This window comes from Meleagris gallopavo, chromosome 23 (genome assembly GCF_905368555.1).
Source record: "Meleagris gallopavo chromosome 23, MGAL_WU_HG_1.1, whole genome shotgun sequence".
In the NCBI taxonomy this organism is placed as follows: domain Eukaryota; kingdom Metazoa; phylum Chordata; class Aves; order Galliformes; family Phasianidae; genus Meleagris; species Meleagris gallopavo.
In genome coordinates, this window is record NC_139426.1 from 5274735 (window position 1) to 5288075 (window position 13341).

The 13341-nt window shown below is 40.5% G+C and overlaps 1 protein-coding gene across 1 annotated transcript; it reads right to left on the minus strand.

Moving 5' to 3' along the window:
* Positions 1-1622: 1622 nt before the first annotated feature.
* Positions 1623-7267, minus strand: LOC100544625 (arylacetamide deacetylase-like 4). The gene is made up of 4 exons (XM_085242454.1): positions 6491-7267; positions 4678-4894; positions 2718-2781; positions 1623-2397 (listed from the first exon to the last, which is right to left on the minus strand). The coding sequence occupies exons 1-4, from the start codon at positions 6671-6673 to the stop codon at positions 1623-1625; spliced, it is 1239 nt and encodes a 412-aa protein (XP_085098580.1). The 5' UTR covers positions 6674-7267.
* Positions 7268-13341: the final 6074 nt, after the last annotated feature.

A 13341-nucleotide genomic window follows, 5' to 3' on the forward strand; every position in this document is an offset into this window, starting at 1 on the left:
CCAGTGTTATTTTTTCTGATTTCACACCTTTCTTCATTATTGTTAACACAAGGGCATCTAATAGCTTTGTATTTGTTCAGCCAGCTTTTCCTGCTTGTTCTTTGCTTGTGTCTGGTTAAAAAGTTATCCAAAAAAACTGGCATCAGCAATAGTGCTTAAATTTTTCCCCTGTGGACAGGATGGGAATTTTAGTTGAAAGATTTCTAGTTTTCTCCATTCCTATATTGTTATTCTAAATAATTTCTTCCCTGGAACAAGGAGCTGGTTGTCATAAAGCCAACAACAACGACTGCATTCATTTGAATGCATGGTTAATAAAACAGTAGAGGAGGCTGAGTTTAGATTCATGATCAGGTTGTCTCGTATCAGGTAAACTCCAGTGACTTCAGGGGGTTGGAACTGGATGAGAGAGGCTGTGGATGCCCCATTCCTGCAGGCATTCAAGGCCAGGCTGGATGTGGCTCTGGGCAGCCTGGGCTGCTGGTTGGTGACCTGCACACAGCAGGGGGTTGGAACTGGATGAGCACTGTGGTCCTTTTCAACCCAGGCCATTCTATGATTCTGTGATTCTATGATTCTGTGATCTTTGATGTCTCTCCCAACCCAACCATTCGATGATTCAGCATGCTTTCCCATATGAGGCAATGCTAAGAAATGACAGATCTGACAAGGTAAAATTAGCAAGGCTGTGGTCACTGCTGGTGTTGCATTGCTTCTTTCACCAAGCATTTAGATTTGTTACTGAATAAGTGTTAAGCAAATTTAACTTGCTCTTAAAACAGACATTTTCACAGTATGGGTTTTTATTTTTGTTGCTGTTGCTGAAAGCATCACAACATTGCCATGACATTACAGCTTCTTGGTAAGATAATGCAATGTCCCACTTCTCTTCCTTCTTACAACTGTAGTTGTCAGAACTTTTAAAAGAAAAACAGAATAACAGGTGGAGCTTTCACTGAAGTGTGGGGGTTCCAGTTAAAGAATCAAATCCCAAAGGAAAACATCATTTCTCAGATTCCAAACAAAATTGAGCTCATAGTAATTCCAACTGAGAACTTCAGTTTCAGAAAGAAGTCTTTATTTCAAGAAAAGTGTAGTCCTTGTGTGAGCTAACCCTAGGAGTTAGAATGCATAGCTGCATTAAAATGCATATCTGACACAAGACTTCACCGAACCTAAGACAGGTTCCACAAACATTTCCTACCTTCACCAGGGCCAAAGTGGCCTCCAGTTGTTGTCTTCAGCATTTCTAGGCTGTAGAGAAAACTTCAGGAAGAGATGGTTTAGTGGGCAGCATTGATGGTAAGTGGATGGTTGGACTGAATGATCTTAGAGGTCTTTTCCAACCTTAATAATTCTGTGATTCTATGTTATTTGCCTTGACAGTGTGCCAGCTACTGGAATGGCTGGAGGTGCTCGATTTCATTGGTCTGTTTTTATTATAATGTTTTCTAGAATGGTGGTGCTTTAAATAACCTTAGAATTTTTGGTAAGTAACTGCAGAATGAGAAATTAGATTCCTCATACAGTCAAAATAGAAAACATAAATGTGTTTGCATTCTTTGCCAAGCATAAATTCCAAGGATAGTGTAAGGCCTGCATCATTTTCAAGAAAAATACTTTTATAGACTGTTTATATAATTCACAGTATTATCCATTATCTTTTCTCCAGATAAAAATGAAAAAATCCCATAGCCAAAAAAGGCTAAAATGCCATGGAAACCACTCTCAGAATGATACCAGGTTACTTGAATGCCATTGTCCTCTAATCGCTTCTTGTATAACAGCCCATCATCTCTAAGCACATCAAACTCACAGGTCACAATATAGGATTCTGGGAGCTGGCAAATGATGGCATCTTCAGCTAAAAGAGGGGAAAATGTCATTGCTAGCACTTCTTTGATTGCTTCATGGACTTCGGGTTTATACGAAGTGTACTTCTGAGGTTTGTAGCCTCTAATCTTAAATTCATCAGGAATATTGTCAGCACTTATCCATTTTTTGTATTTCCGTTTCATACTCTCAGGAACATGGCAGTTTTGTATGATATCTTCAAAATATGATGGTTTTCTATTAAGGTAACGAAAACAGAAGTAGATGACTAGCTTCCGAGACAATATGGGGACTGAGGCATTCTGCTGATAGGAAGGCAGTTGAAAATCTAGCCCCTGTAGTCCTGGATACAATAAGATCTGCGCACGTACTTTTGGGAGATGTCTTTTATTCACCAGTATTTGGCAAATAACCGTAGCAAAATTAGCTCCACAGCTGTCACCAGCAAGGATGATGAGAGCAGGATCCACGTGATACTCATCTAAATTCCTCATAAAGTATAAGGTAGCGTTGAGACAATCAGAATATTGCCCAGGATATGGGTGTTCAGGAGCCAAGCGATAGCTGGAATGTCAAAGACATTGGGGTTATTTTCAAAGTCATTATAAAAATGTAATTTGTGCTGTTGGTATGGCAGTTGGGTAGGTCTTTTTATCTATATTTTAAAGTTTGCTTGCTTTTAACTCAGTGTAAATATAAACTAATGGTGTACAGCTATTTTAGAGTATTCCGCCTCTAAGTACATTTCCAAATTAAAGGAAAGGCTCAAGGCAGAAATACACAGCAGCACAATCTGAAATAGGTGAGATTATTGGCACGTTTTTCAGAACTGTTTCAACTGTGAACCATTCCCACAAATGTTTGTACATAAAAGTAGCACTTACCCAACAGACACAACCACTGAGTCGCATTTTTTGGCAATATGGCGACACATTCTTTCAAAGGCTCCTAAAGACAAAGCATAACAGATTATATTTTAAAGGTTAAATATTCTTTTGAAAGCGTAGATCCATAGTAACATATTGCACGTGTTCTATGTGGAGGCCATTGCAGCAGCATGGGACCAATGAGTAACTTTTGTGCAATGCAACCTTTACACGTTTACATATTTTCTGATTATTAGTCATTGGTGGATAGGGCATAATACAGACATATGAATGGTGATGCTGGGGAAAACAAGAAGTGTCCAGGTTGGTATCACATCTCAGCTGATGGATGATGAAAATGTCTAAGCTTGTGACAACCATATGATAATGCTTATGCAAAAGGCTTATGGAAATTTTAGGCTTCGAGAACTCCACTGAGTCACAAAGTGCATCTTCATATAATGCCCTTGATTAATCACCTCTAGGACCCGTGATCAACAGATTTGTGCAGTGAATTCCACTGGGTACTTACAAAGATTTGAAGAACCATTTCTTGTTGCTCATTTTTTTTCCTGGCATCAGATATTCCATTTGATCTTGTTAATCTTTTGCTATAAGAAATGGTGAGTAATCATTCCCTTAACTTCCCATGCTTCCTATGATTCTGTAGACATTCAGTGTATCTGTCTCTCCATCTTTTCCAGCCTGAAGAGTCTTAGTGCTTCAGTATGGAAGCACTTCTATCATTTCCACAGGACACTTTCTGGTTCTGTTAGATCCAATTTGATGCATGGGAATCAGAATGTCATATTTCAAAACAGCATGGATTTATTACAGCAGCATAAAGAGCTTTCCTGTTCTGTCCTATTTTCCTTTCCTAATAATAATTCCCGACATCTTATTTGCTTTTTGACTGCTACTATGCACTAAATCAACATTTTCAAGCAATTATTTCCTAACATACTCCCCAAATCATCTACCTCCCAAATCAGCATGTTAGTCTGCTTAGACTCCATAGTTTCATTTGTTAAATCAAGATCTTCTGGTGACTTCTGCACTCCACATCACCTACAGTTTAATGTCACATACCATTTTATTGCCCAATCCTCTGGTATCATAAAGATATTCTTCACTTCTTCAGCCAGCCACTTGTTACCCTGAGGGCCTTACTATCAGACCTTTCATTATAAAAGCTTGTTATTATGTTAGTTGCTTTCCTGTCATCAAATACCAAGGGGCATTGAAGTGAAGGGTCACATACATGCATGATCAGCATATAGATATGGGTATTGTATTAAGCCAAGGCATATGATACAGCTCCTTTCATGTGCTGATTGTGCAATATGGATTGCATTGTGAACAACAACAGTGCAACTTTGTGGTGGTGTTTTTTTTTTCCTTCCAGCTACGGAGACTCATAACCTCACCTGCAGGTAACTGAAGTCTGTCTGTCGTTGTGCTAATGGAGATACACCCTTTGAAATATGATTCTTTAAAAAAAATTCTTATATTACTTTTAAATCTTAAATTTCTTTAAGTTCTTTCTCAGACTGTGCCTTTCTGTCTGTTAGATCACCTTTGATCCATGAGCCTACAGATTGAGATACACAGATTTGTGCTCCTACCCAGAAGATGAGTATTGAGCAGAGTAATATATCTTAACTTCTGTACTTTGAGGCTCCATTCAAGCTTACAGAAAACTCTTTGGTCCAGTTGAGGTCCACAACTAAAAATTTCTCTTTGGGAAGTAGCTGAAGCTTTGTTTCAAAGAACAAATCAAAAATTTATTCTTTCTGGGAACTCTGTTGTCCTTTTCATCATTATGATTATCCACTAGACTATTAATCCTGTAAGGTCCTTTTCAATTAGTACTGGGTTTACAAAATCTGTTGTCATTAGGAAGAACAAGTGAGATACTGACACATGGCTGAGGGGTAAAGATTTGGATTTGACTTTGAATATAAAACTGGTTTCTTACTAATGCTCCCAAATGTGCCAGCTCCTCCATGAAAATACAGTATTCCTCTTCTTTTGCCAGCAGGTGGCCACTTGGGCTGATAAATCCTCAGTGGTACCTCATCTACTTTGAGGTCTTTGATAAGAAGATTTGAATCTCTGCATGGTGGTATTCCATCCACCACAAGTCGCAATAAGCTTAAGTCACTGCAGATCCCAAGCTTCTCCAAAATCTTTCCCTGTTGGAAAGAAAGAATAATTAGTGTGAAAGGTTACCATCTTCTTTAATTAAAAAAACAAAATCTTGGGTTTATTTTACTGTGTTGTATCTCAGGAGACAGTGCCTCATTGGAGATCCTTGAGCTATTCTGCTTGAATTGAGTGTTGCCGAAGGTTGGGAAAAAGCATCAAACCCTGTTCTGCATAGGCAGTGGTCCTCTTCCTCGTTATCTTTCTTTGCATTTTGCAGATCTAAAAAAATGTATTTCAGCTGACAATATAGAGGAAAGGAGAAAAATAACCTTTGATTTGGAAATTTCAGTAGCAGCTGTGGGCATGAGGCTGATGAAAGAACTGATTAGTAGGCAAATAATCAAGTAGGTTCTGCTAAAATCTATGGGAGTTGTGCAAACTGCAAACAATAGCAGTTGCTTCTGCTCCTTAACCTGTGATGAAAAGAGAACAACATTTCTGGACACTTTCCTGAGCTGAAGGGAATCTCCTTGGCAAGTGGTTGGATTTGGTGATCCCTGGAGGTCCCTTCCAGCCCCTACAGTTCTGTGATTCTGTGATTCTTAGAAGACATTTTTATATCTCTCTTATTAAAATGCCATATATTTTGTATGAAAATTACAAAGAGAATTTAATTACTTGACTATAAAACCAACTCTTTCGAAGCCCAGTATCCAAATACTGTGCGATTTGTAGAGGAAGACCTCAAGACCCTAGGTGGATTGAGTGGTCACTTTCAGCCCAAGGATGAAAGTGCTTTAAGGCCAACCTATGTAGATCTAGGAGGTCATTAAGAACTTGCTTTGTGCCCATCCTTTTTTCCTCCCTAAAAATCTAGAGATTCTTTGACATTGGAAATACCATGCAACTTAGGGTATGGATGGAACAAATCCCAGAATGTTTAAAACTGAAAATCTCCATTTTTTACATCTTTTTCACAATAATTTCTTCTTTCAATTTGAAACATTTTAATTTTTCTATCTATGGAAGCAGACATATCAGAATTATGTTAAAGTCATGTCAGAAAATACACACAGATACACACACATTCTTAAGGAACGAGAGAAACCTGAGCACATCATTCACAAATACATCTTTATTATATTCTCTGAACTAGCCTTGTAAGAAGAAAGCCCAAACCATTGCTATCCATTTTGTATTTATTCTATTGTCTATGATACACAATGTGTGTAGGTCTATGAATATATATATGTATGACTGTGTATAGTAAATGCAGAATGAAGCAAATGGAAAGAGGAGCAATGCAGGCTTGCTTATAAATAAATATTATATGTACATCCAGTTCAGTAGGTACACCATACATATATATATTTATTATTATTAATTTTCATGTGAAACTCTTTTCCAAATGCAAAGTAGCTGCAGTTTGATAGATGCTCTAAAAAAATGAAATAAGCTTTTAGGATTAGTCATGTTTTATGAATTAATTTAACATTCTTCAGCTTGTATAGGGGTGCTTACAGGCTTCAAGGGGGTGAATTGCTGCTCCCTCTTTTCTTCTTTTCCTTAAGCCATTGTCTTCCAGCTCCCAGCTATCCTTCCAAAGCAAAAGGGAAATACCCAGTTGTAAGAAAGTGACTTACCAGCACCATGGTGGTAATCAACAGCGAATGGTAAAACAGAAGCTTTAGAGGTTGGTCAATTCCAAGTGGCAGTTCTGAATGGAGAAATTCATAGAACAACTGCCCCAAAAACAGCGCTGGTACTAAGACAGGTGAAATGAAAATCACTCCTAATACTGCTAAGCTTTTACGAATGAATGCCATTTCACTTCAATGGAAGTGAACTCCAAAAAAAACAAAAAAAACAAAAAAAAAAACAAAAAACAAAAAAAAAAAACCAAAAACCTGTCCTGCCTCAAGTCTTGGTTCTTGGGTGTTCCAGAGGTGTCTTCACAGCAGACTAAGCAATCCGTTCATTAGCAGAAATAAGTTTATTAATGTTGCAATACTCTGATACTCTCCTCCCTTCTTTGCTAATGATACTATTGGCAACACTAAGATTAAAAAAGGGGGAGGAGGAATTTCCTTTTTCAAAAGTGGCATTTGATGTATATGGAACTGATTGATATCCTGATGCTTGTTGGTGTCTGGCTTCTTGTAGGCACGTTATGGATGCCATTACTGTTGTCAGGTTACATTTTGGAGGTGTGAGGATCCTCACAGCTGCCATCAAGGTGTATGCTCCTCTGACAAGAAAAATAGGCATATCTGCATTTATTATGAACTTTGTTTCACAGGCAAACTTAATTAAGAGAACATTTACTCTGTCTATGACCTGTGGTACGTCTCAGTGGAAAGATTGGGTTAATTTAAGTGATGTGTACTTCTTCAGCTAGGAGAGAAATGCATCAATTCTGCTTTTTCCATGAGATAGGAGTACAAACTGTACAATTAGTGCTGACCTGAAGCCATGCGTGGGTCTCCCAGGTGATGTCTATGTCAACTCAAGCACCTGGTACATCTTTTCAGAGGTTGAACTCTGTGAATTTTATGTTCATTCTTGCTTGTAATTTAATGTAAAGGCATTATGGATAGATGTATATTAGTAAGGAATGGCTGAAGTTGGTGGCAGCTGACTGGAGAAACCGTTTCTGTTTTCTTCATTGAATTTCATTTTCTACACAATGACGAAGTTGCAGTTCCCAAACTGTTTTCCTGTCCTGGCTTTTAAAATGAAATTCCCATCTGAAAATTGACTTAATCCGTAGCTTCATTAGCTCAATCTTCAAATCAAAACAACCAAGTCAGCCCGCTTGCACAAGTGGAGATAAGAATGTGTGGGATAAAGCAACTGGAGTCTGCACCAATATTTGTGCAATGTGCAAACCTTCAGCGGTTCCAGGTGGCAAAACCATTCACCCACAGCCCTTCTGTTGTTCAAGAACCATCAATGAAGTGATGTTTCAGAATAACATCCTACTGTTTTACTATTGCAGCTGTATTCTATTGCAGCTCCTCAGTCCTTCCTCCCTACTACAGTTTCCATGCTTTCCAAAACCAAGCAGTGACCTTAGGGCTGCCCAGTCCCTCTGGTAGTGCTCATATTCACAACCATCTCATAAATTTTGGTCCTTCCTGTTCTGATACACATACGTGACTTAAATAATCTGTTGCTACACATCACTTTCTCTTCTACTGATGCTTGGTCAGAAATGTTTTAGATCTTTCCATTCTGGCCAACCATTCTGTTCATGCAGATGTACAAGCAGAGGTATCTGTGATCAGTGTCAGTCTCTCATAGGTTATGTTGAGCAGAGAGTACCATGTTTCCAACAGTCCACATGGATTGGTTTCTTCAAAGCTGGTCTTAGATGGGCAATCACAGACCTCTTCGTAGCCTGAGAATGCACAAAACTCGTCACATCAATCTCTCAGGCAGCTTTCAAACCAAACCAAGGCTGAAGTGCCAGGGTGGATGATGTGGACATCAAGTGGTTGTGGACTGTGTTAGGAAATCATTGACAATTGCAGTGCAGGTAATTCAGGAAGTGCTACAAGAGCTAATGAGTGACAGAATGCTGGTATTTAATGACTGAGGTGCTGATTCAATCGAGTACAGCCAGCTTTAGTAACTAAATGGAAGACATAAAGCAAAACAAAAAAAACAAAAAAAAAAAGGGAATTAAAAGCCAAACTAATAGCTGCTGCTATGTTCCGCTTTTTATTTCTTCTTGTTTGGTTTGGTTTTAGTGTACCTTTCTAAATGAAACACTCCTGTAAATGTGATTTACCCGGCTGTGTGTATGTATCTACCCCAGATGATGCTGTAGGACATCTATATTCCTAATGCAATGTAGCTGACTTCAGTTTTATCAAGTAGAGCAGGTAGGAATCTTACTGCTCCCATTTCTGTGTGCATGCAAGGGAATGACTGAAAACAGCTTAGACCTCTTCACACCTGGTAAGCCTTACTCTTCTGATGTGTGAGAAGGATTTAGTGTGTCCTTCACAGGAGCACACTAGTCTTTAGAAATTATAGCTTACTGCATGCTAAGTTGTACTGTTTGTTAATGTGTAATGTATCTGTCTCCTATCCATCTTTCGGTGTCCTCCCTTGTTGTTATCTCCACCTCCTCACCCATATTAGTAGCCACTCCTTGTGCACACTGTTCTTACTCATGACTGAAAGTCACCATCTGTGCAGTCTGCCATAAATCCTGATTTAATCATTCTTTCTTCCCCTCGTGTCTGCTTTGAGGTATCATAGAATCACAGACTCATTAAGACTAGAAGAAATCCTTTGAGATCACCAGGTCCACCTCCAACCCAACCCATTGCCACATCCCTCAGTGCCACATATCCACACTGAGCACCTCTGGGGATGGTGACTCCTTCTCCTCCCTGGGCAGCTGTGCCAACACATTGCTGCTCTTCCTGAGAATAAGTTTTTCCCAGTATCCAACCTGAAGCTCCCCTGGTGCACCTTGAAGAGTTCCAGCCCTTCCAAATGGCCTCCAGGTTCAACTTCTGCTAACAAATTCTGCTGGACTGTGACAAAAATTTCAAATGAAAATGATGGCAAATGTTGTGTATTGCATTCAGTGATGAAAAATTCAGATCTGATGTCGTTCAGTTCAGGTACTTTTTTTAAATGATGACTCTCCAGAAGGCCTTTGTTAATGCAGTGCTTTGGAATGTGGGTGATTTCTTGGACCTCAGTGCCTCAGCAATGAGATGTTCTGTTCCTTGAAATGGGTGAATCTCTTCTCCACCTGAATCACAGAATCACAGAATCACAGAATCACAGAATTGTAGGGGTTAGGAGGGACCTCTAGAGATCATCGAGACCAACCCCCCTGCCAAAGCAGCTTCCCTACACCAGGTCGCACAGGTAGGCGTCCAGGCGAGACTTGAATATCTCCAGAGAAGGAGACTCCACAACCTCCCTGGGCAGCCTGTTCCAGTGCTCCGTCACCCTCACCGTGAAGAAGTTCTTATGCACATTCGTGCAAAACTTCCTATGCTGCAGCTGATGTCAGTTTCCCCTCGTCCTGTCTCCACGTACCACTGAAAAGAGACTGGCCTCACCGCTATGGCCGCCACACCTCAGATATTTATAAACCTGGATCAGGTCCCCTCTCAGTCATCTTTTCTCAAGGCTAAATAGACCCAATTCGCTTAGCCTTTCTTCATAGGGGAGAGTCCTCCCTCCGCTGGACTCTTTCCAAGAGATCTCTGTCTTTTTTGTACTGGGGAGCCCAGAACTGGACACAGTACTCCAGAATGGAGTCCAAATAACTGCTCCAGGTCACCAAACCAAGATGAGTTCTTTTTAAGTGCTTAGTTTGAGTATAGATAACAAAACTGCAACCAACCTTAACTTTCTGTGGCCAGATCCAAGACTTATTACTGGGAGCATTGGGCAATCAGCAATTGCTGGAGGCTGAGCAAAGGAAAATGCCAGGCACTGCAGCTGAGGTGGATCAATGAAGAACCTTGGAGTGTCTAAACACTCAATGACTAACTGAAACATCTTTTGGGTGCTCATATTTTGTGCCCAGAGCACAAAGATGTCTGCCAGGTTATTCAGATAGCATTGAAAAATCAACTGTATACTGGAACAATTAATACATATCTGTATAAAGTTTCCTTCCAGTGGGAAGATGATCTTTGGAGTATTAAGTGCAACTTTGAGCCAATCATGAGCCCGTATCTGTAATGAGCATTGGCTAATTAGTGTGTAAGATACTTGCCTAAAAAAAGGGTCTCATTGCTAAAAGAATACTTAATGCTGAGATGTTACCTAGTGGTTAATGGAGTGAAGTCCAGCTGGTGACCCGTTATGAGTGGTGTCCCCCAGGGGTCGGCACTGGGGCCCATCTTGTTTAATATATTTAGTGACGACCTAGATGAGGGGATTGAGTGCACCCTCAGTAAGTTCGCAGGTGACACCAAGATGGGAGGTGGTGTGGATCTGCCTGAGGGTAGGGAGGCCCTACAGAGGGATTTAGATAAGCTAGATTGCTGGGCTGAGATGAATGGGATGAGGTTCAACAAGGCCAAGTGTCGGGTCCTGCACTTTGGCCGCAATAACCCCACACAGCGTTATAGGCTTGGGGATGAGTGGCTGGATGATTGTGAAGAAGAAAGAGGCCTTGGAGTGCTGGTTGATGCTCAGCTGAACATGAGCTGACAGTGTGCCCAGGTGGCCAAGAGGGCCGACGGCATCCTGGCCTGCATTAGAAATGGCCAGCAGGAGCAGGGAAGTCATCATGCCCTGTACTCAGCACTGGTGAGGCCACACCTTGAGTACCATGTTCAGTTTTAGGCCCCTCACTACAAGAAAGACACTGAGGCCCCGATGTCCAGAGAAGGGCAACGAAACTGGTGAGGGGTCTGGAGCACAAATCTTATGAGGAGCGGCTGAGGGAGCTGGGATTGTTCAGTCTGAAGAAGCGGAGGCTCAAGGGAGACTTCATTGCACTCTACAGCTTCCCGAAGGGAGGTTGGGATGAAGAGGGGTTTGGCCTTTTCTCCCTGGCAACGAACAGGACCCGGGGAAATGGCCACAAGTTGTACCAGAGGAGGTTTAGGTTAGACACAAGGCAAAACTTTTTCTCTCAGAGAGTGGTCAGGCACTGGAATGGCCGCCCAGAGAGGTCGTGGAGTCGCCGTCCCTGGAAGTATTCAAGATGTGTCTGGACAAGGAGCTACGAGATCTGGTTTAGTGCTTGTGGTAGCAGTGGTAGCGAGAAGACGGTTGGACTAGATGATCTTATACGTCTTTTCCAACCTAGAGATTCTATGACTCTATGATTGTATCTTCTAGCTGAAGACTTTCCTTACATAATTGTCTGCAGCATTCTTTGCCTTTGATTATAGTTTAAAAAGACAGTGGTGATTAGAAAATATATACAATAATGTCAGATGTCCAATATCAGAGTAAGAAATTAGGTAGTTGAGTACAACAAGTCTGTTTACATCACAATGACATTTTTATTTGAGAATTTGTCTTCCATCTCAGGAATTCATTATCGATGTGAATCCTCAGCATAGACCTAAGTTAAATGCCAAATTGCTTTTATCACAATGCAAACAGATGTAAAATATTTCATGCAATTATTTGTTTTAATTGGGCATCAAGGAATAAATTGTATCTAAAACAACAAGAATACTCTGATTGGAGACTTGCTTGTCCTGTTTGCTAGGGGATTTTTAAGCTCACGGTTTATCATCATTTTTAATCATGGACAATAAACCCATTCTCTTCTTCATGTACTTGTAGCATTCTAACTGATTTTACTGACAGCTGGGAATCCCAGGTTTACTGGCACTGGGATGGGCTGCCCAGGGAGGTGATTCAGTCACCGTCCCTGGAGGTGTTCAAGAAACATTTAGATGTTGCACTGAGGGATTAGTGGGGAAATATTGGTTATAGGTGGATGGTTGGACTGGATGAACTTGGAGGTCTTTTCCAACCTAGGCGGTTCCATGACTCTATGGTTTCAGCAGGATGTCTCTCTTTCTACAGCAGGACATTTAATGAAGTAAATCATAAATATTTTGCTTACTACAGATTATCTGCCTGTCAGCTACTCTTTTCCTTTGAAAGCTGTAGGCTTAATAGCCTCCTTTCTTGAGGAAATAAACTTTGCTATATGCTCTATCTCTGTGTGTTTTTTCTTTTTTTTTGCTTTTTGATTGCATTAATGAAATTCCACATAATTTCTTAAACAACAGAAGAGGTATTTCCCAAAAAGAGACCTACAGCAGTCAGTCTGAGCATTTCTCTGCTTTTGTACATTAATGAAGCTTAGGATGAGCTCATGTTGAGAAGTAGCTTTGTTCCTACTGTAAAAGAATAATTTGTGATGGTTCAATATGAAGTTTCATATCATACCTTTAAAGCAGGGGAGCATTTATACACCAAGTGAGGAGGAAAGCCCCACTTTAGAACTATCACTTGTCCAACATGTACTAAATGGTGACATTTTTCCTCCTCTTGACATCTCTATTGTAGTCTTCTATTTTGTTTTGTTCCACTTCATCCATGTTCTCAGTGTGCTGTAAACCATTTATGACCAGCGTGAACTTTGATTTTTTTTGTATTTTTATTTTTCCTTCTCCCTCATTCTCCTTTCTCTGCCATGGCACTGCTCATCATCCTTCTGTGGGAAAGTGCTTTCTGCTTCAGACTGTGCAGTGACTGATATTACTGTGCATTCACATTTTTCTGTACCTATATCAAGAAGTGTATATGCATTTTTAAACAGATGTTGCATTAATCCATATTTTTTTACAGCATCTATAGTTCTTAGCCTTATCATTTCCAGACCTCCTGTCTTTCCACTTCACGGGATCCCAGAGTCCCTGGCTGTTTGGGGATGGAGGCACCTCTGGGTCTCTCTGGTTGCACACCCACAGCACCACTTCCAGGAGGGTTTAGATCTCCAAGAACCCACAGCCTCTCTGATGCCTGTACTGGTGTGCTC

What these genes read in the sequence shown, in the direction of transcription:
- LOC100544625 (XM_085242454.1), bottom strand. Translation starts at nt 6,673, where the DNA reads ATGGCATTCATTCGTAAAAGCTTAGCAGTATTAGGAGTGATTTTCATT. An exon ending in TGGCACATTTGGGAGCATTA is followed by an intron (nt 2,782 to 4,677) that starts GTAAGAAACCAG and finishes CTTTGTCTTTAG; the next exon opens with GAGCCTTTGAAAGAATGTGT. An exon ending in TCAGTGGTTGTGTCTGTTGG is followed by an intron (nt 2,398 to 2,717) that starts GTAAGTGCTACT and finishes TTGACATTCCAG; the next exon opens with CTATCGCTTGGCTCCTGAAC.